Genomic DNA, 21,640 nt, shown 5'->3' on the forward strand with positions numbered 1-21,640 from the left:
AAACACAAGGCAGAAATGATTCCTCACTGCCTCATTCTCCCCCATCTACTCCTATTATAAACTGTAAAGGCCAGCATTACTGTGTTAAAATCTCACTAGCAAAAGGTAAAACCATCCTCACCATGTGAACGTAAAGCCTGAACTGAAAATGGTGCAACATGGATCAGGATCTGAATCTAAATGGTTCTGCTTCCAGTCCTCCCAAGTGTATTTTATTTTGTTCAATGAAATGCTGTAAAGTTAACATGGAGACAAAGTCTCAGTGTAACCTGAAAGACCACCTTGTGTACCCCATACAACCAAGAACAAGTAGACCAAGTCTAAATTTCTCTTGATTTTCAGGTGTGCTTGGGTCCATTTCTTTGTTTGACAGCCTGGTCAAGTGTCACTCCTACAATGTTTCACAGAAGTCCACTCAGAGTGGACAGCGGCTTAGTGGACACATTTCTGTTGGAAAATATCAGTTCTAACTGAACTTCCACCAAAGTGGATTTATTCCACTGTGATCCTCAGACATTGAGGTGCTGTTGTGGTCATCACTACTATGAATGCTGAGGTCACCCTGCTGTTCTGTGACTCCAGCTCAGTATGACTTTGTGTCCAGCATGGAAAATTTTTCAAAACAAGAATTGTACAAAAACACAGCATTAGAATAATAAAGAAAATATTAAATTAAAATCTTTCTGTTTGGATTGTAGTAGAATCTTCCCATTTTTTCTGACTTCTCAATCATGAGAGCAGGAACACTGGACCTGCTCATCAAAGCAAACCGCAATTAAAACTAAATGGCATCCACAAAACCTGAGCTTCATAAATGGAAAGATGATTAACAAAAAAAAAGTGACTCTAAGCTTCTTATTAACAAGAACATCTTAATAAATTCCGTAGATGTGTGGAGGTTTCAGCTTTGCTTGTTTATTTCTTTGCGTGACTCCAGTGAGCTTAAAGAAAATGCAAACAGAGAAGCAGGATGTGTGTCACTTTACAGTCGTATTCTGTTCAAATCAGCCATCAAGCTTAATATAAATTAATTTAAACTTCCCTGCTGTAAAGCCACAGAGTAGTCATGTGAGAAGGGAGCCCCTCTGGTGACCCCTCTGTACTACACACTGAGTGACTGCTGCTTAATGCTCATCTCTCTGTAGTCACAAACTCACCCATCACAGTCAGCGTGTGACTTTCACTGTAGACATTATGTTTACCACCGCCTCTTTGAACACCACACTGGTACCATGTGCTGCCAGCCTGAGTCACTGTGACTTCTTCAATCTGCTGGACCCGTGATGACACCTGCCCATTTTTGTACCACACATATTTCCAGCCTGTAGAGTCACTCTTGTCACTATTAATGCTACACTCCAGGGTCACTGTGTCTCCAACATACGGTGGTTTCTTCTCCTCACTTATCTTCTGTGTCACCTTTGGGTTTTCTTCAGGGAAGAAGAAATCAGAATTACAGACTGAAGCAGAGCTGACCGAAATAAACACACCTGCTGCTTTTACTCTGACAACTGAATGATGATGTGCATTATTACTACATTTTATCATATTCATATTATTGAACTTACAGTAGCTTTCCAAGCAACTGCTATGATATTACCTACCAACTATCATTTTAATATGAGTTATACAATCCAATAAATGAAAATCCATAAGCTAATTAAGGGAATTTAAATTTTAAACAGCTGTCACCAAAAAAGAACGAGTAAATGCTCGGCAGTGGAAAATCTTCAATTTTTCAGCTGCAAACTGTTTATATTAACTTTTAATTATTTAGCTTAAAAAAACCAGGATGAACTGAATTTACAGAAGTTTTATTACAGGCATTGCAAGCTTCCTTTTGTATTGTACAAGTAATTTAAGCATTTGTTCCAGTCAGTTTCTTTTCCAATTATTTTATGTCCTGGGAATGGAAAATAAGCACAGATGCTATAGAAACTTTTTATCCAACAAATGAATGGATGGCATACGACAAAGACTTGACAAATTAGTTTACAGCTTAGTAAAGGAAGGAGTGAAGAGGTGCTTAAAAGATCAAACACTTTGATTAGTTATTCTGCATTAGGACAAGACAGCCAATCAAATGTGTGCAATGTCACAAGTCCCGGATCCCCACAAATATATTTTAACATATACATGGCTTGTCCAGAGGAAAAAAGGAGAAGAAACAAACAACAACAAAAGGGCAACATCAAAGATCAAAAGATGCGAGGTCATCTGATTTGTCAGAAAATGTAACCTATGGACAACAATGATCACTAAACCAAAATCCTAACAGGATATGAACCCCTTGACACTTTTAAGTTTCAGTAGGCTTTTCTAAGACTGTTTATATCCAGACTTTGCTATCTTATATTATTTTCTATTACTTGGGGGCTTCACCCCCTGCACGCTTCACTTTCGAACCCCCAGGCCTGCGCTACGCGCCAGCAACTTCACATTTCTGCCGCTCGCGTATGTAGATTTCACTTTCACCAAACAACAAATCTTTTAATTCTTGTAGATAAGGTCTCTTCAACCTGCTCCCTACTATCGCTACAGATCACAATGTCACAGCTCCTCTTGAGGCACCCTGTCATATGCTTTCTTCAGGTCCCCAAGACGCAATGCAACTCCTTCTGGCCTTCTCTATACTTCTCCATCAATATCCTTAGAGCAAACATTGCATCTGTGGTGGTCTTTCTTGGCATGAAACCAAACTGCTGCTCACTAATCATTACCTCACTTCTAAACTTAGCTTCCACTACTCTTTTCCATAACTTCATGCTGTGGCTCATCAATTTGATCCCCCTGTAGTTACTACAGTTCTGAACACACTCCTTATTCTTAAATATCGGCACCAGTACACTTCTTCTCTACTCCTCAAGGATCCTCTCACTTTCCAAGATTCCATTAAACAATCTCAAAGTCAAAGTAAACTTTATTGTCATCTCAACCATATATAAGTATACAGATAGACGAAATTGCGAAGCTCAGGGTCCACAGTGTAACAACATGACGTGCAAATAAAAAAATAAAAATAGAATTAAAATGTAAAAATTTAAAAATTAAAACACAAACAAGACAAGACATTGTGCAAAGATAGGACAAAGAAGTAGCAGCAATATTGATGTGTAAGATATGTAATATAATAAATAAATAATAAATAATAGATATACCTGTAGATAATACAGAAATTGGTTAAAAACTCCACTACCATCTCTCCTAAACACCTCCATGCTTCCATAGGTATGTCATCTGGACCAACGGCCTTTCCATTTTTCATCCTCTTCATAGCTGTCCTTACTTCCTCCTTGCTAATCCTTTGTACTTCCTGATTCACTTTCTCCACATCATCCACCCTTCTCTCTTTCTCATTCTCTTCATTCATCAGCCTCTCAAAGTACTCTTTCCATCTGCTCAACACACTCTTCTCACTTGTGAGTGCGTTTCCATCTTTATCCTTTATCACCCTAACCTGCTGCACATTTTTCCAAGCTCAGTCCCTCTGTCTAGCCAATCGGTACAGGTCCTTTTCTCCCTCCTTATTTTCCAACCTCTCATACAACTCATCATACTACCTTTCCTTAGCCTTTGCCACCTCTCTCTTCACCTTGCACCTTATCTCCTTGTACGCTTGTCTACTTTCTGCATCTCTCCACTTATTCTTCACCATCTTCTTCCTCTCTATTCTCTCCTGCACTTCCCCATTCCACCACCAGGTTTCCTTTTCCTCCTTCCTCTAACCAGATGTCACGCCAAGCTGTCATATGCAGACAACATATAAGGTAATGTGAGTTCAATAACAGGTGCCAGAAACAAGAAGGTAATATACTACTTCAAAAGTAAAAGGAGTATTTGATTTTTATAGAGTGAGAGGCCAACTTTTTTAACAGTTTATATTTGCTTGAAACTTCAGGAACAGTTTTTACTAAATAAAATACTACAAAATTTAAACAAAATGCTTTGCCAAATCATTCTGGCCCTCACACACACCATGTGTAATAAGATGTTAATAATTATGCCGTCCATCACATCTGCCAGGCCACATCTGGAACTTTGTATACAGGGTTGGTCAGCACTAAAGAAAGACCAGAGAAGAGCTACTAGGCTGACTCCAGGACATCGACTGTTATGTAGGAAGACAGAGTGAAGGGGTTGAGTCATTTTAGTTTATGTAATGAAAGATTAAGAGACCACATGAATGTAGTGTTTGAAATTCAAAATGGAATCAGTGATGAGTGTCAGCTCTTACTTTAAAATGTAATCTTCAAGAAAAATTTAGGAGCTGGAAACTAATTAAGGGTACATGAGGTAAGAAAATTTTCCTTAACTCATTTCTGAGGGTATTTCTCGTCTATAACCAAGATTTCTTGTGCCTGTCGTTTCTAGAAATGGACATGATGAGATCATGTGACATTTATTGTTTTAACTTTAGTATTTATATATATGATTTCCTATTTAATAAGATGTTTTCATAAAGACTTTTAATCTACCTAGATATTTTGGGACTTGTCTATTTATAAAGTTATAGATTGTGTTATGGGTTATACTATTCATCTGTATGTTGATTGGTGCAAAGTAATATTTTTCATAGCTGTGTTATGCAAATTATTCTACTTGTCATAGTCAACAGCTCCACCATTTTAGTCAGTCTTGTCATCATGAACCAAGACTCAGACATAATAAAGGGCGCCATTAGAGTGGTGATTTTGGTGGCTATATAAGATAATTTCAGTAACAGCTTTATGTAAATATTTGAAAATCATAAATACATGGAATATTTTTCCAAAAAGTGTTGTGAACATTAATAGTTTGGGCATCTTTAGATTGCCACTTGAAGATATTTTAAAAAAAGTCAGGTGAATATAAATTGATGAGTTGTGTTGGGCTGAATGGCTTTGTCTCCTCTGAATGTTTGCTAAATTCTTTTTCATGTAGGAAAATATTTCAAAACAATAAAATGAATAATAATAATAATAAATTCAGTACTTCCATAGGTTCACTTTAAACGCACTTAAACTAGTTCAGTTTCACAGTGAAGGTAATTTGTGATGATTCAAATGGATGGAAGATTATAGAAAGAATGAAAAAAAAACACTGAAAAGAGCCTAAAAAATGTCAGGAAGGTATCTGAATGTACTCAGGTGCAGACGGTCAAGAAAGTTCATATGCAGCTCAGTGAGGTCAGTGATTTAACATTAGGGGTAGGAGAATGAATTACATAATATAATAATACAAGCTGCAGCCAATTTAATGTACGAGAAATAAAAGGTGAGTTGTCACATATCATTTAAGATGAACAGCAAAGAATGTCAAGGAAAAGGCTTAAAGAGATGAGCAGCCACAAAGCTTCAGCAGGTAAGATGATGTCATTCAGCAGCACACATTCGGGAGGACCCTGAGACCCTCTGGTTGTTTCCGTAAACAGCTTCACTATTTAGAGGCCTGACTGTAAAACCTCTGTAACCTTTTGTACTCTTTGTGTTAAGAAATTTGACCTCTGAAAAACAGAATACAAGAATTAAAAATGGTTACATTTGAGACTTTCTTACCTGATACCACTAACCGCACAGTAGTAGTAGTTGTCAACAGAAGCTTTTCTTTTATGGCTTGACACCAATACACCCCACTGTGTGAAAGAGTCACAGGGCTGATAGTTAAGGTGCTGTCATTGTTTACTTGTAAAGGATATCCACCTTCTCTATTGTAGAACTCATATGTCCACCCAACAGGATCTCCATCAAGCTGACAGTGCAGGCTAATCTTGTCTCCTTCAAATATCTCTCCATCTGGCTTCAATTCAAGTTTGACACTCCGCTCTGAAACGTAAAACATGTCAAGATAAGGGTACAGGGGTCATTTAGTGAAAAACACAAGGCAGAAATGATTCATCACTGCCTCATTCTCCCCCATCTACTCCTATTATAAACTGTAAAGGCCAGCATTACTGTGTTAAAATCTCACTAGCAAAAGGTAAAACCATCCTCACCCTGTGAACGTAAAGCCTGAACTGAAAATGGTGCAACATGGATCAGGATCTGAATCTAAATGGTTCTGCTTCCAGTTCTCCCAAGTGTATTTTATTTAGTTCAATGAAATGCTGTAAAGTTAACATGGAGACAAAGTCTCAGTGTAACCTGAAAGACCACCTTGTGTACCCCATACAACCAAGTCTAAATTTCTCTTGATTTTCAGGTGTGCTTGAGTCCATTTCTTTGTTTGACAGCCTGGTCAGGTGTCACTCCTACAATGTTTCACAGAAGTCCACTCAGAGTGGACAGTGGCTTAGTGGACACATTTCTGTTGGAAAATATCAGTTCTAACTGAACTTCCACCCAAGTGGATTTATTCCGCTGTGATCCTCAGACATTGAGGTGCTGTTGTGATCATCACTACTATGAATGCTGAGGTCACCCTGCTGTTCTGTGACTTTAGCTCAGTATGACTTTGTATCCAGCATGGAAAATTTTTCAAAACAAGAATTGTACAAAAACACAGCATTAGAATAATAAAGAAAATATTAAATTAAAATCTTTCTGTTTGGATTGTAGGAGAATCTTCCCATTTTTTCTGACTTCTCAATCATGAGAGCAGGAACACTGGACCTGCTCATCAAAGCAAACCTCAATTAAAACTAAATGGCATCCACAAAACGTGAGCTTCATAAATGGAAAGATGATTAACAAAAAAAAAGTGACTCTAAGCTTCTTATTAACAAGAACATCTTAATAAATTCCGTAGATGTGTGGAGGTTTCAGCTTTGCTTGTTTATTTCTTTGCGTGACTCCAGTGAGCTTAAAGAAAATGCAAACAGAGAAGCAGGATGTGTGTCACTTTGCAGTCGTATTCTGTTCAAATCAGCCATCAAGCTTAATAAAAATTAATTTAAACTTCCCTGCTGTAAAGCCACAGAGTAGTCATGTGAGAAGGGAGCCCCTCTGGTGACCCCTCTGTACTACACACTGAGTGACTGCTGCTTAATGCTCATCTCTCTGTAGTCACAAACTCACCCAACACAGTCAGTGTGACACGTTTACTGTAGGTGTTACTGTCATCATCGCCTCTTTGAACACCACACTGGTACTGTGCCCTGCCAGCCTGAGTCACTGTGACTTCTTCAATCTGCTGGACCCGTGATGACACCTGCCCATTTTTGTACCACACATATTTCCAGCCTGTAGAGTCACTCTTGTCACTATTAATGCTACACTCCAGGGTCACTGTGTCTCCAACATACACTGGTTTCTTCTCCTTACTTATCTTTAGTGTCACCTTTGGCTTTTCTGCAGGGAGAAAGAAATCAGAATTACAGACTGAAGCAGAGCTGACCGAAATAAACACACCTGCTGCTTTTACTCTGACAACTGAATGATGATGTGCATTATTACTACATTTTAACATATTTATATTATATTTCCAAGCAACTGCTATGATATTACCTACCAACTATCATTTTAATATGAGTTATACAATCCAATAAATGGAAATCCATAGGCTAATTAAGGGAATTTAAATTTTAAACAGCTGTCACCAAAAAAGAACGAGTAAATGCTCGGCAGTGGAAAATCTTCAATTTTTCAGCTGCAAACTGTTTATATTAACTTTTATTTATTTAGCTTAAACAAACCAGGATGAACTGAATTTACAGAGGTTTTATTACAGGCATTGCAAGCTTCCTTTTGTATTGTACAAGTAATTTAAGCATTTGTTCCAGTCAGTTTCTTTTCCAATTATTTTATGTCCTGGGAATGGAAAATAAGCACAGATGCTATAGAAACGTTTTATCCAACAAATGAATGGATGGCATATGACAAAGACTTGACAAATTAGTTTACAGCTTAGTAAAGGAAGGCGTGAAGAGGTGCTGAAAAGATCAAACACTTTGATTAGTTATTCTGCATTGGGACAAGACAGCCAATCAAATGTGTGTAATGTCACATGTCCTGAAACTCCACAAATACATTTTAACATATACATGGCTTGTCCAGAGGAAAAAAGGAGAAGAAACAAACAACAACAAAAGGGCAACATCAAAGATCAAAAGATGCGAGGTCATCTGATTTGTCAGAAAATGTAACCTATGGACAACAATGATCACTAAACCAAAATCCTAACAGGATATGAACCCCTTGACACTTTTAAGTTTCAGTAGGCTTTTCTAAGACTGTTTATATCCAGACTTTGCTATCTTTTATTATTTTCTATTACTTGGGGGCTTCACCTCCTGCTCGCTTCACTTTCCAACCCCCAGGCCTGAGCTATGCGCCAGCAACTTCACATTTCTGCCACTCGCGTATGTAGATTTCACTTTCACCAAACAGCAAATCTTTTAATTCTCGCAGATATGCCTCTTCATTGGGAAGAAACACTACTTTTCCCTGAATGCAACACGAATTAGACGATCTACAAGTCTCCAACTTAAAGTTTAAATCTGAACAATATATTTGATCTCTTTTCACTGTTCTATTATTTCACCGAGCAATAATTTCCATTTGTTTACACTAATGCGATCTTTACTATAATTTTTTGAGACTTTCATTATCTCAAACCTGCTCTGTATGTGTTTCACACCAACGTTTTTGAACCTCTTTATGATGTTCTACTTTGTCATTTATTCTTTATCTGTTATTACAGACCCCAAGCATGATTAAATCTCTTGGCACAAAGTCTCGTCTAGTCCCAGGATCTCTCTGAAAAAGTCATGTCTTGTCCCAGGATTTTTTTATATAATAAAGAGATATTTTCTTTTGTTTGGTATTGTTATACATTAATAAGTACCACAGTGATTTTTATATTTTTTATACTTTGTATTTTATCAAGAGTGATTGAAATGATAAATGGGTACCAAGTGTGAGTTAGATGGCTACTCTCTCATTCACAGCGGTTGTCATGGTTATTGAGGTTGATCCTCAATAATTACAATTGCTGTAAAAGCAAGAAATAGTTTGGTTAGTAAGTGGAATATCACCAAAAGAGTTGACCTTTTATGTGTGTTGTGATGACACCTATGTGTTTGTTCGAGCTGGTGATAGCAAGTCCCTTTGTAGAGAATCTTAAACAGAATATTGCAGTGTGACTGACAAATGGTACCACCCAAGACTTTGTGTTTATATGATTGCTATGTGTATGTATGTATGTGTGTGTGTGTGTGTGTGTGTGTGTGTGTGTGTGTGTGTGTGGTAATATTCAAGGGTGTGAGAAAATGAACCTAAAAAACGTTCCTGGTAAGTCTCATAAATTTCACGGTGATACAGTGGAGAAAATAAGAAAGAAAAATGTGAAGAGATTATGATGAAATGTGCATTCAGGCTCTAACGTATATTTATTTGCAGGTCATTTCATTGTTTTATGCATGGTTGTAATGGTGGCACACTGGTTAATGTTATCACTAACACAAGAAGTCAAACCAAACACAAAATGCAAGGAGCACTATAAAAAAAGATTTCTTTCTTTTTAGAATGTTTGTATCTGCAGAGCGGCTAATGAAAGGAACCCCAAGCTAATCTTTTATCCCACCATGCCAATTACGCCCAGTCATGACCCTAGAATTTGGGATTACACAGGTAGTGAACCAGCTGAGGGCTGGGAAGGCTGCAAGGATCTATGGTATCTGGAGTGATCTTCTCCTGGCTGATTGTAAGGATGTCTTCCTGGCATTGCAAGCAATCTTTACTTCCATTTGGGAGACTGGCATCATCCCAACTGACTGGAAAGCGGGACTTGTTGTCCCTATCTGGAAAGAAAAGGTAGATCACCTGGATTGTGGCAACTACAGTGGGATAACACTGCTGTAGGTGCCAGGTAAGGTCCTTGCCAGGGTCATCCTCAACTGGATGTGTGATCACTTGCTCACTTACCAGTGACCGGAGCAGTTTGGTTTAACGCCTAAGAAGTCTACAATCAACTGCATCCTAGCACTGAGGGTTCTCATGGAGCGCAAATACAAATATTGGCAGAGTTTCTTTGCAGCCTTTGTCAATTTTCATAAAGCGTTCGACTCAGTTGATCAAGCTGCCCTGTGGGACATCCTGAGACTTCACAGGATCCCTCAAAGTTGCTGGATATCACGGCTGGCCAGTACACTGGTACTGTGAGTGCTGTGCAGAGTGGAGGCAGAACCTCTGTGTTTTTCCCAGTTGATTCTGGGGTTCGTCAGGGGTCTGTTCTTCTCCTACTCCATTCAATACTTGCATGGACTGGGTGTTGAGTAAGGTCGTGGGGTCCAGTGGCTGTGGGGCATCTGTTGGCGAAGAAATATTCACTGATGTTAACTTTTTTGATAATACTGTGATCGTTGCAGTATCAATGGAGACTCTGATTGGGGCTCTCAAGAGACTAGGCAAGGAGTCTGAGTGTCTGGGCTTGCAAGTGTCCTGCATAAAAAACAAGATCTGGCCTTTAATGACCTCTTGGGCACAGCCATCAGCAGTGTGTCAACCTTGCTGAGAGGTTTACTTACCTCGGCAGTGACATTCATGTGTCTGGTGACTCTTCTTATGAAGTCAGTAGATGGACTGGGAGAGCATGGGGGGTAATGAGGTCGCTGGAAAGGGGTATGTAGCGCTCCCAATATCTATGCAAAAGGTACTTCCTGTCTTGATCTATGGTTGCGAGACATGGATGCTATCCAGTGACCTGAGATGAAGACTGGGCTCCTTTGGTACTGTGTCTCTTCAAAGAATCCTTTGGTACTGCTAGTTTGACTTTGTGTTGAATGAGTGGTTGATCATGGATTCCTGAATGAGGCACATTACCTGCATTTTGAGGGAGCATCAGTTACGGCATTATGGTCATGTGGTGCAATTCCCACAGGGTAATCTGGATTGCAGGATTTTTATTGTTAAGGACCCAAGTGGCTGGACCAGACCAAGGGGACGCCCACATAACACCTAGCTGTGGCCGATTGAGGGTCATTTCCGGAGGGTGGGACTGGACTGCACATCTGTCTGTGGGGTTGCCAACCAGGATCCCAAGCTGTTTCGTCATGTGGTGGGGGTAGCAATGTGCTGTACCAGTGCATGCTTCCTAACCTGACTTGACCTGACCTGATGATCCTAGAAGCAACACCACTAGCAACACCAGAAGTGGCACCGCCGATGGCTCTCAAAAAGGTGATGAAAAAGGACCTAAAATTAGCATTCAAGATGTTAAAAGATTTTTAATTTGCACACAACCTAATCATGACAGATGCAAGCTGGAAAAGAAACATCACTGAAAAATAGAACTTGTAAATAGTAGTCTGTAAATAAATGTGTGGTGGTGATTTACAACATGCCTGCCTGTCTGTGTCCGGGGCTTAGTCCACAACATCATTGTAGGTCTCAAGTATTTTATTTGGTCCATTGCCATGGCAGTGACCCCAAAGATCATTCCTGGGTACACATCTGGGATTTGCGTGCACCACAGTGGTTTCAACAGCTCCACCTTCAACATCCTGGGAAATCCAATCAGCACATTTGGAGTGTGCACCTTTGAGGAGGGTTCTGTGATAATGGTATGGTTTGGAAACAATCAACACATACAGTTAAGTCTTATTTTTTTAGTTTTGTAATTTATTCATTGATTTTCAAATTTTACATGTTTACCACACTGCCATTTTGTGTTTCATGTTTGTTTATGGGTCGCCACCTTTAATTGCCTTTTCTGTGTTTTTTGCTGTTGGTAACAACTGCTGGAAGTGACTATGTGTAACATCATCAGGCAGCCAGTTTTTAAAAAGGTGAGGCATTGCTGCCAATTCTCTGTTTGTAAATAAATCTGAAATAAATTTTGCAGTGCTAGCTAGTTTTTTTTTGTTTGATAACATTTTTTTGACATTAATATTTATGTTAGTTTTCCAAACTTTGGCAATTTAGTTGATTTGCTGTTTTGGTTTTGACCTCCACACATTTCTGACATTTTCTTTTATGTCCCAGTCCATCCTCACTCTGAATTTAATCTGCTGTGCTATTCAGTCATGGCAGAAGAGCTGGGTCGATTACGTTATTTTCTTCATGTTCTATACAGATACAGATTTTACTCATATCTGGAATGCAAATTGAGGCCATTAAGAAAATGCCATGCATTTTGTGGATTAGAATTGAAGATGGGAACAACTAGATGTCAGTGTTAGGGAATGTAGGTATCAGATCCAGAAGTTTGTAAAATGACGCTGGGTCTTAATTAGAGGAGTAAACAGACTCCCAATTAAGGACTGGAAGAATCAAAACCAGAAATTATTAATTAAATAAAAGAATCACTACATTTAACCAGACTTGGGCAAAAGACAGGCAGCCACCAAAACATTAAACGTCTAGTACCTGTGAAAAAAGATGGCAAACTTAAAATACACAGAGGTGTATAGAATGTAAATGCTGGGTCAGTCATGACGATGAGCAGGGCAAACCAGTTGCTGGTTAGATAAGGACGAAAAAAATTATACAGGTAGCTGTCCCAACCCTTTCCAATGTCTTATGGGCATTCTTCTTACAAAATATGGTAATAATAATAATATATTACATATATTGTCGCAGGCGGCTGGGGGTCAGACCCAGCCAGGATGCCTGGAAGGACAGGTAGAGGTATTATACCTCCCCCAGGCCATGAGAGGACAGCCACCCTGGTTGATATGGAGGTTACAGGAACCGAGCTGGGAAGCTCAACCCTATAGGGGCCTGTGGTCGCTGCCAGGGGGCACCTGCTGGATCCTAGAGCCCTAGAAGCCAGCACCTCTGCCACACCAGGAAGTGCTGGCGGAAGGAATTTCAGGGTCACCCAGAGTGCTTCCATGTGCTCATGTGGCACTTCCGCCACACCAGGAAGTGCCGGTGGAGGTTCATCAAGGGGCACCTAGAACATATCTGGGTGAGCATTAAAGGGGCCGTGTTCCAACAGTCAAGGAGTGAGAGTTGGGAGGAAGAGGACAAGACTTTGGAGAGAGGAGAGAAGGTGGCCCAAAGAGGACCATTGAGAGGCCCGAGAGATAAAGGGTGTTTGGTGCTGGAGCACTGTGCGAGGCATGGGACTTTATGAACTTGAATATAGTGTAAATAAACCGTGTGTGGTGGACTTACATACGGTGTCTGTCTGTCTGTGGTCGGGCTGGCTCTTACAAAAATATATATATATTGTATATAGTAATAATAATAATAATAATAATACATTTTATATATATAGCAGGCTCCATTACTGGCCCAAAATGGGTTAATCGCTGTCAGGGTAAATCTAGTAACAATTTCCTCCTTGGCCCAGTGATTCTGTGGTAACATTGGCCAAATGTCATAAGGACTCTTGTAGGTCTCTGCTTTTTAATTTTGTCACAGAGTAAGTAACGCTGCAGATTAGTATTGTTGGTAGGTTTTAGACTTTGACTGTAGGAGCATAAATAACAAATTGAATGACTTCAAAAATATATTGTTTTTATATTGTTTAAAATGGCACAGTTTTGTATTTATTATTGGTAATGTTTTCTCTTTAAAGGAAAAGAATAAAAACTGGAGTGGTACTAGTAGATGGAAAGGCAATTTGTAAGAATAAAGAGTTCAAAGCCACATTAGCTTGCATGTTCTCCCCACGTTTGTGTGGGTTTCCTTCCACAGTCCAAAGACATGAAGGTTCGGTGGACTGGTGACACCAAATTAGCTGCTGGTTTGTGATGTTCAACCTGTAATGGCCTGGCAGTCTGTCCAAGGATTATTCCTAGCTGTGCACGTTGCTTGCTGGGCTCCAGCTACCCCACAAAGCCCTGCATGAATGGTTATTGAAAAAGAATGAATGGACCAGTAAGGGATGGATGTTTTGCAGGCTCCTGATTAAATCTGGCCTCCCTTGCTGTTGGGCCAGTGCTGTCCTGATATGTAAATCCCAATTGGGCCATTTTTGGCTGACCTCATAGGACCCCGGCAAAAACAGTGCACTAAAATACACTTAATTTAAGTGCACTTATTGTGTTAAAAGTGTGCTATTTTCAAGCATTTATTTTGTACTAAGTGTGCTAATGTAATATCATTAGTGTAACTAAATATATACTTAAACACAACTAACTGTACTTGAATGTGCCATTTTGAGACACCATTAAGATATGCTTAAATATGCTTAAGTACACTTTTTTTATTGTTTCTGTATTTTCATAAATTAACTTGAAGTATATTTGAATCCACATTTTAGAGACTTGTGAATACACTTATAATATATAGGAAATATATTTATATTTCAATCAAAATGCAAGGATAATACATTGAAAACAATTTGTGATACATTTCAAATGTATTTACAGCTCAAATATAGCATACATTTTGTATATTATATCCCAGAAGTGCAGTAAAATACACTTAATATGAACTTAATAATAGTGTATGAAAGTACACCAAAATTGAACTTATATTTAAGCATGCATAGCACAGTATTAAGTAATGCACTAATGACACATTTTTATATATTTTAGGGGTAGTACACTTTGACTGAGTACACTTAATATCAGTTTAAGAATTGGTGCAAATTAGCATATTTAGATTACGTACACTGAAGTTCTCAATGTATTTTTAATTAGTACATTTGTATTATATTTTCTTTGCACTTATTTTTAACACACAAAAACAATATTGTGTTAAAAATATACTTTCTGATATTAAAGTATATTTTTAGTACAAGTAAGTATATTTTATTTTAACCTGGGCTGCACTGTCCAAGTGTCAGTATGCTGGGAAGTACAAGAGATGGTCTAATAAAAATAAAAAACTTAAACAACAGGAAATCCTTTCAGTTGAGTCACTGGACCACAGTGCTGCCAGAGATGCTACAGGGGGTGCTGTTTGATAAAATGTGCTCAGGACATTAAAAAGATTTCAGAACAAGGCCAGTGAGAAGGAGCAACCAAAATCAAAAAAAAAAAAAAACCAAGCCCTTCACTAAGTCTTTCCAGTGGGTGCCTCAGACTGAAAATAGTCTTATTTATGCCCCTTTTTTGTATTCTTAAATAAAACAACAGGGAGAGAACTGTGTCTTCCAGCTGATAGGATGTTATTTATGACTGAGTTAAGAATAATTGTGTGATGCAGCAACACAAAATTAGAGTATGTGCTAATAATGTCATCAATTTACAATTCCACAAATAATGGCCTTTATGAGCAAAATAACAGAAAAAAGTGCAAAAACAGAACAACATTAATAATTACAGAAACTGAAACTGAGCTTTCAACAGATGTGGAACAGTAAATAAGAAAGTTTTATGAATTCAGAGGGATGATGGTGTCCTGAGTACTGTTACCGTTATATACAACTTGAGAAAAAAAATATAAGGATTCAGAACTGAGGATAGGAGAAGATGATCTGGATTCAGAAACACTGCAGGAAGCAACAACCAGAGCAGGAGTGGTGAGTGCGAGACTTGGACTGAGTGTGGAAGTTTATTTACAGAATGAAAAACTCTCTTACCTTCATTCTGGGCCAAGGATCTCACTGCAGTCAGGCCTGAAAAAATAAGAATCAGAAAAAGAAGTGTGAAAGAGAAATAAAATAAGAAATCAAATTGATGCTTCATGTATATGACTCAGGCACCGCCGCGAGTGGCAGCCTTTCCAGCACCTCCGTGTATGACTTTATCTTTCTACCTTTTTTTCTCTATTTCCTTCAACATGTGCAATAAGTTTCTGCAGATGTTCTATCAGACGGTTGTGGCACGCGCCCTCTTCTACGCAGTGGTGTGCTGGGGAGGCAGCATAAAGAAGAGGGACGCCTCACACCTGAACAAATTGGTGAGGAAGGCAGGATCTGTTGTAGGCACAGAGCTGGACAGTTTGACATCCGTGGCAGAGCGACGGGTGCTGAGCAGGCTCCTGTCAATCATGGAGAATCCACTGCATCCACTGAACAGGATCATCTCCAGACAGAGGAGCAGCTTCAGCAACAGACTGCAGTCACCCACCTGCTCCACTGACAGACTGAGGGGATCGTTCCTCCCATGTGACTTTTCAATTCCACCCAGGGGGGTAAACGTTAACATTATACAAAGTTATTGTCTATCATACATGCATTTTTATCTCTCTTTAATTTAATATTGTTCTTTTTATCAGTATGCTGCTGCTGAAATATGTGAACTTCCCCTTGGGATTAATAAAGTATCTATCTATCTATCTATCTATCTATCTATCTATCTATCTATCTATCTATCTATCTATCTATCTATCTATTATATAGTGCCTTTCACATCGATCTATCTATCTATCTACCTATCGACCCTGATAAGTTTCATATGAGAGAGGAATACGTTTTTGTTGGGTTAATACCAGTCTTTAAAAAAAGGGGGTCTGAAAGGGGGATGAATGTCAAACAAGAATTCAAGGAAGTGACTTCGTAAAAAGAAAGTAACAAAGTGTGTGAGGTTTAGACCCAGAAAACTGACTTATGACATCTCAGGACTCATTTCTATAAAAGGGCATGAAGGATTATTTTTAGAACAACCTGCCAAGGGTGCTGGTTGAGTCCATTCACATTTACTCTATGAGCTTTGTAATAATTCTATGCTACATTCACAATAACAAATCATCTTGATTTATGATTAATAGAAGAAAGTTGGATCTTCAATATCAGACTCAAACAAAAAAACTTTATATTTGTGTTTTTAAGTTTCTCAACTGAACACACAGTCCAAAAACAACCTTCAGGTTAGAGCCTATTATTACAACAATGAAGTAGACATTGGCTATGTCATCATTTACAATTTTCCATTTTTATTACTTTTGACTACTTGTGTATGTTTTGCTTCCAGAAAATTGCAAAACACAGCAAATATTTTACAAATTTAGAGTAGAATTGTGTTTTAATTTGTGTCTTCGCCACTACGTCCATCATTATCACTTTCTCAAGAATGACACTAGCACTGCTTCTCTGAAGAAGCAACAGAGAGCCATTGATTTGTGTCAGGCCAAAACAAAGAGCCCGTCATTCCTTTATAAGACTAGGAAAACGAATCTGACATTTACTACTCTTCAGTGGTCTCACCAGTGCCTTTGGTTATCTCCATCTTAGCTCATCAGGTGTACAGTGGAGTCTCTCAGGCTGAGTAACACTCCCATTCAGCTCAGGGCCACAGGCCACCAAAGAGCATGATGAAGTTGGCTCTTAATATTACTGTCACACAGCTTTGTTTTGTGCAGGATAAAACACACACTGTCATAGAAAAGCTAATGGTGTTACAAAAGATCTCTGCCAATCTACAAAGTTTTTTTTTTTCTCTCCTCCATTCTGAACCATCAACACTTGCAGCACTATGGTTGGGACAGTTTTTATAATTTGGACATAAGGTTACTCAAGAATTGTTTGTACTGACAACTACCTGAGCAGACCTGAAGTGTCTCTTATATACAGTCTGAAATTGTATTTAACCTAGGATGTTATAGTTATTGTTTGTCTTTGACATTTTATTACTGTCATAAAAGACATGCAGGTGAGAATTTCTTTGCTCTGAGTACTCTGTGTACATGTGACTATAAACTTGAACTTGACCTTAAACTTGGATGAAGAAAAGCCCCACAGTTTTGGAGACCCAAGAAGAAGAAGATTAACTGCAATGGATTTAAAGTCATCTGTACAGATGGAAAAATCTTTTTTATATTAGACTTTATGTGAGATGCTCTTTATCTGAATGTATGGTCACAGAAGAGACAGATTTGAAGATTTGTTCTACAGAGGCCTATAAATCACCACTTAGTATGTTGCCTTATAAATACTGCAGTGGCTGTGAGGCTGTCAGATTCACACTGTTGTAAAATGTTGTTTTGTTGATTTTATTTAGGGGACACCAGGAACACACCAAGCCTTGACTCGGCCCGTACACACTCACCCATACAGAGGCAAGTACCGTACATACGTAAAAGTTGGGTCTTGAAACCCGAAAAATCAATCATAAAATCAGACCCCGATTTATACCCCCATTCAAAAATGCGACACTTAATTTTTTTTTTTTTTACATCTTCTTGCCTCCTCCAGTATCGCACCTTTCTCAGGTGAATTGAAGTTTGTTGCAGCAGCACAGTTACCTATTTCTTTTGCCACTTCATCAATGTTTAATTTAAAACCAGCTTCATATTTCCTTCTGATTAACCGCTCCATCGTAGATAAGGGATGCTCTTACGATAAAGGTGTATGAGGGTGTGAGATACACAAAACACAAATCAGTGCAAACATCACTTCAGAATAGTTCGGGTACTACCGTGTGGTCATGTAGGCACAATAGAGAGAGCGAGAAGGAGGTTAGGAGCACGCGCTGATACAATGCATTGCCACTGGCTTATCTCAAAACACAAAGTGAACTACCACAGTTATGCAGATGACACACAGCTTTATTTATGTAGAGCACCTGATGACCCTGACGCTCTGAACTCTCTAACCTAATGTCAGTTTTGTGTTTCTTAATGGTATACCTATGAAAATCATCATGTGGTTGGCAGTTAGTCCAGAATGCAGCAACAAGAATCTTCACTAGAAAAAGAAAAACTGAGCACATCTTTTCCCTTTTAGTGTCATTACATTGGCTATCCGTATCCTTTAGAAATAACTTTAAAATAATACACATTCCTATATCTTGGAGTGCCTGTCCAACTACATTCCAAGTCTTCAAATTTATTCGAACAGCCAAGCATAAAAGAAGTGGTTAGGTGTCCTTTTGCTATTATGCACTAAAAATCTGGATTCCTTTACCACTTTTTAATTTTTTCTTTTTCATAGCTTGAATTTAGCTCTACTCTTAATAAACTCGATATGCATAGAATTATCATTACATTCAGCGAATCATTATTAACCTTTACTTATCTCTTTTTTTTCTGATTTCTGCATAGTGGTGTTCTACACCTTCACCACCACCTGATCAAAGTCCTGTGCTGTCTGAACAAAAGCGCAGAAAACAACTCATCACAAGGTCTACTGTATCGAATTTTCTAAGACAGCACTTCCCATACTCAGTCTTGGGACCCTCATGGGGCTGCAGGTTTTTGTTCTAAACAACTTCTTTTTTTAATTGGGTTCCTTACCTAATTAATTGAGTTGTTACCGTTTCTGTGTTTTAGGGTCAATGAAGAAACTACAAAGGTAAGAATATTAATACATTTTAATAAAAATTAAGTTGAGTTGAGTAATTAGTGGGTCTGTTGTAGCAGTTGCAGTCTTTCATCATTTAATGTTGTTCACCAAAGAGTCTGCTTGGCTTGTTTTCAGTTGTCACTATTAGGATACAATGAAGGGCGCAGGAAAAAACGTAGGAAAACCAAAACAAAAAGAGTTTAGCATTTAAAATTATAGAAAAAAATTAAAAATATTTCTAATGTAAAAAACATTCTGTTGTGTTTTTTCTGAATGCAGAATAGAAAAAGAGAAAAATAAAGACAAACTAACTAAATGTTGTTGTTGGAACAAAAACCTGCAGCCACGGGAGGTTCCCAGGACTGAGTTTGGAAAGCACTGCTCTAAGATTCAGCCTAAAAAAATAATAAAGAATGACTTAAGTACATTTTGTTTTTTCTCCAGCTTGTAGTTTTGTTTTGTTTTTTTTTTTCTGCCCACCCTGGCCACATGACCTTATCATTGGCCTGTCATTTAGAAACTTAAAAAAAGTTACATATTTAAGGACTCTGTTTCGATTATTTATATTTGTTTCTTATGTAAGTGTGCATTATTTGTTAATTTTTGTATATTATTTATTCACTAGCAACTTGGCACACGCTATGCTGCACGTTGGATGACCACAGTTGAAGGACTCAATCGTAAGGACCTCTCGTCGGGTATCTCATTGGCACGCTTTTGCGTTTTTCTTTCGCGATCACGGCGTAATCTGTCTTCTCTTTCTGTAGGGATTTCAGTTGCCTTTCGTTGTGCGGCAGAGACGCGTCGTTGAGCTAATCTGTGTGAATGCTGAGTGTCCGTTTCTTGCGAGCAACTGTCACGCCTTTGCCTCTTTGCTTCGTGATCACGCTGTGATGTGTCCTCTCTTGCAGCAGCAGGTTTAGTTGCGTTTCGTTTCGGGCATTGTTCCGTAAGGTCTCCTCCGTACAAGTGCGCATGGGTAGCTGAAGAGGGAAAGGCATAGTGGGCATAGTGAAACACACGAATTGGTGACCAGGGGAACCATCCGACTCAGACGCGGTTATTGATTATTTAATAGGCAGAGGGGAGAAGACGTTAATGTGACGCTCTGTCTATTTCTTTACTTTTGTTTTGAAAAGATTTTCGGGAACAGGAAAAATAAAGCAAAGGGGACAGAATGGAGGGGGGTAAGCAGGAATTGTGAGAGGGGACGGACTGGGGCTTTTCTACGGGGCGGCTATACAGCCAAAAGGAACGTGGACCCGGACACGGACACCGTACAGGGCTTTTATTAAATAGATTATTATTCTAATCTAAATTTAATGTGTTTTTCTTTGCATGTAACTATGTCTTTGACATGTTGTAAATCACTTTGAGCTTCATCATCTGCATGAAAATGTGCCATAGAAACAAATGTTGCTATTGTTCTTTGTCACACACGAGCGATTAGGAGGCAGTCAAAAAGCTCAAAGGTGAGTAAAATATCGCGAGATGAAGGATTGTCATGTGGTACTTACCTGAACCTCTACTCCCAATAGGAAAACCGAAGGAAAATAATACCCACTATTTCCGGGTTTCAAAATGGCCGCCATGACATCACTTCTGGTAACTCCATTTGGCATCACTTCCGTCTCTCCCCTTGGACATCACTTCCGGTTCCTCCCCATTTCCGACTCCTGAATTTGACATCACTTCTTGCCAACCATTTCCTGTTCCCATAATCCATCTGTCTATATAAACTCCATTTTGTGAAAACAACTTTGTCAATTGTAATTTGAATGTAATTTTGATCAACTTCGAACTTCATTTTGCATCATTTTGTCTACAGGACAATATACAGAGACGGTCCCGAAAACTTTTATTTTGCAGAGTTTCCTTCTTTTTGGATCATTATTTCCACATGGTCTTTAGAGCTCCAGCATAGCAGCAGTACCCAGTATGCCACGTCCTGTGCATGTTTGACAGCTCACTCACTCCCTGGCATTTTCTTCAGTTTATTTCTCTTTTCCTTATCTGTATGTTGCCCGTGTTGTCTGCATTACTACATGTTTCTCACAGCGAATCTTCTCTGCAGTGCTTCATTAAAATGGTGCCATGTTGTTCTAGAACTTCATTACCAGTTGGGAACACGTTCTGCTGCTTCACTGAAATCTTTACTGGTGTGTTCCATACATTTTCCTCCATGTCTCTTACAGCAACTTGGTCTAATACCCCATCCCTCACTTGCTTTGAACTTCCTTTAAGCTTTATTTTTACTATAAACTCTATTTTAATAAGGAATACAAAGTTAATCCAAATTTAAAATACTGTGACCCATACTTACAAACCAGGAGGCAGAATTCAGAGATCCTCATGCTGCACTTGTCCTCAGTCAGAAGTGAACACCAAAGATACAAATTTGAACAAAGTCAGCGGCTGTCTGCAGTTTTTACATTTTCCGGAAATGATCTCACTGGTCGGCTTGGAATGTGTAAAGATTTCTCAGTGACACCTCCTCATTTCACGCTTCCTGTTATTAATGTTTTGAAATACACCTCAGGATGGCGCAGTGGGTAGTGCTGCTGTCTGCAAGCTGTAAAAAATACAAATCGAATCCTGCTCAGTT

At 38.8% G+C, this 21,640-nt stretch overlaps 1 protein-coding gene across 1 annotated transcript in view; it reads right to left on the reverse strand.

Moving 5' to 3' along the window:
• LOC120518894 overlaps positions 1-21,406 on the reverse strand; it is a 38,493-nt gene extending 17,087 nt beyond the window's left edge. Inside the window, exons 1-4 of the mRNA XM_039741906.1 lie at positions 21,359-21,406; positions 15,394-15,429; positions 6,993-7,265; positions 5,679-5,801 (exon numbers count right to left, since the gene is read on the reverse strand). Coding sequence (XP_039597840.1) covers positions 5,679-5,801; positions 6,993-7,265; positions 15,394-15,429; positions 21,359-21,389 — 463 coding nt within the window. The 5' untranslated portion in view covers positions 21,390-21,406. The remainder of the gene's footprint in view (positions 1-5,678; positions 5,802-6,992; positions 7,266-15,393; positions 15,430-21,358) is intronic.
• Positions 21,407-21,640: the final 234 nt, after the last annotated feature.

Source organism: Polypterus senegalus, chromosome 18, assembly GCF_016835505.1.
Source record: "Polypterus senegalus isolate Bchr_013 chromosome 18, ASM1683550v1, whole genome shotgun sequence".
Classification (NCBI taxonomy): Eukaryota; Metazoa; Chordata; class Cladistia; order Polypteriformes; family Polypteridae; genus Polypterus; species Polypterus senegalus.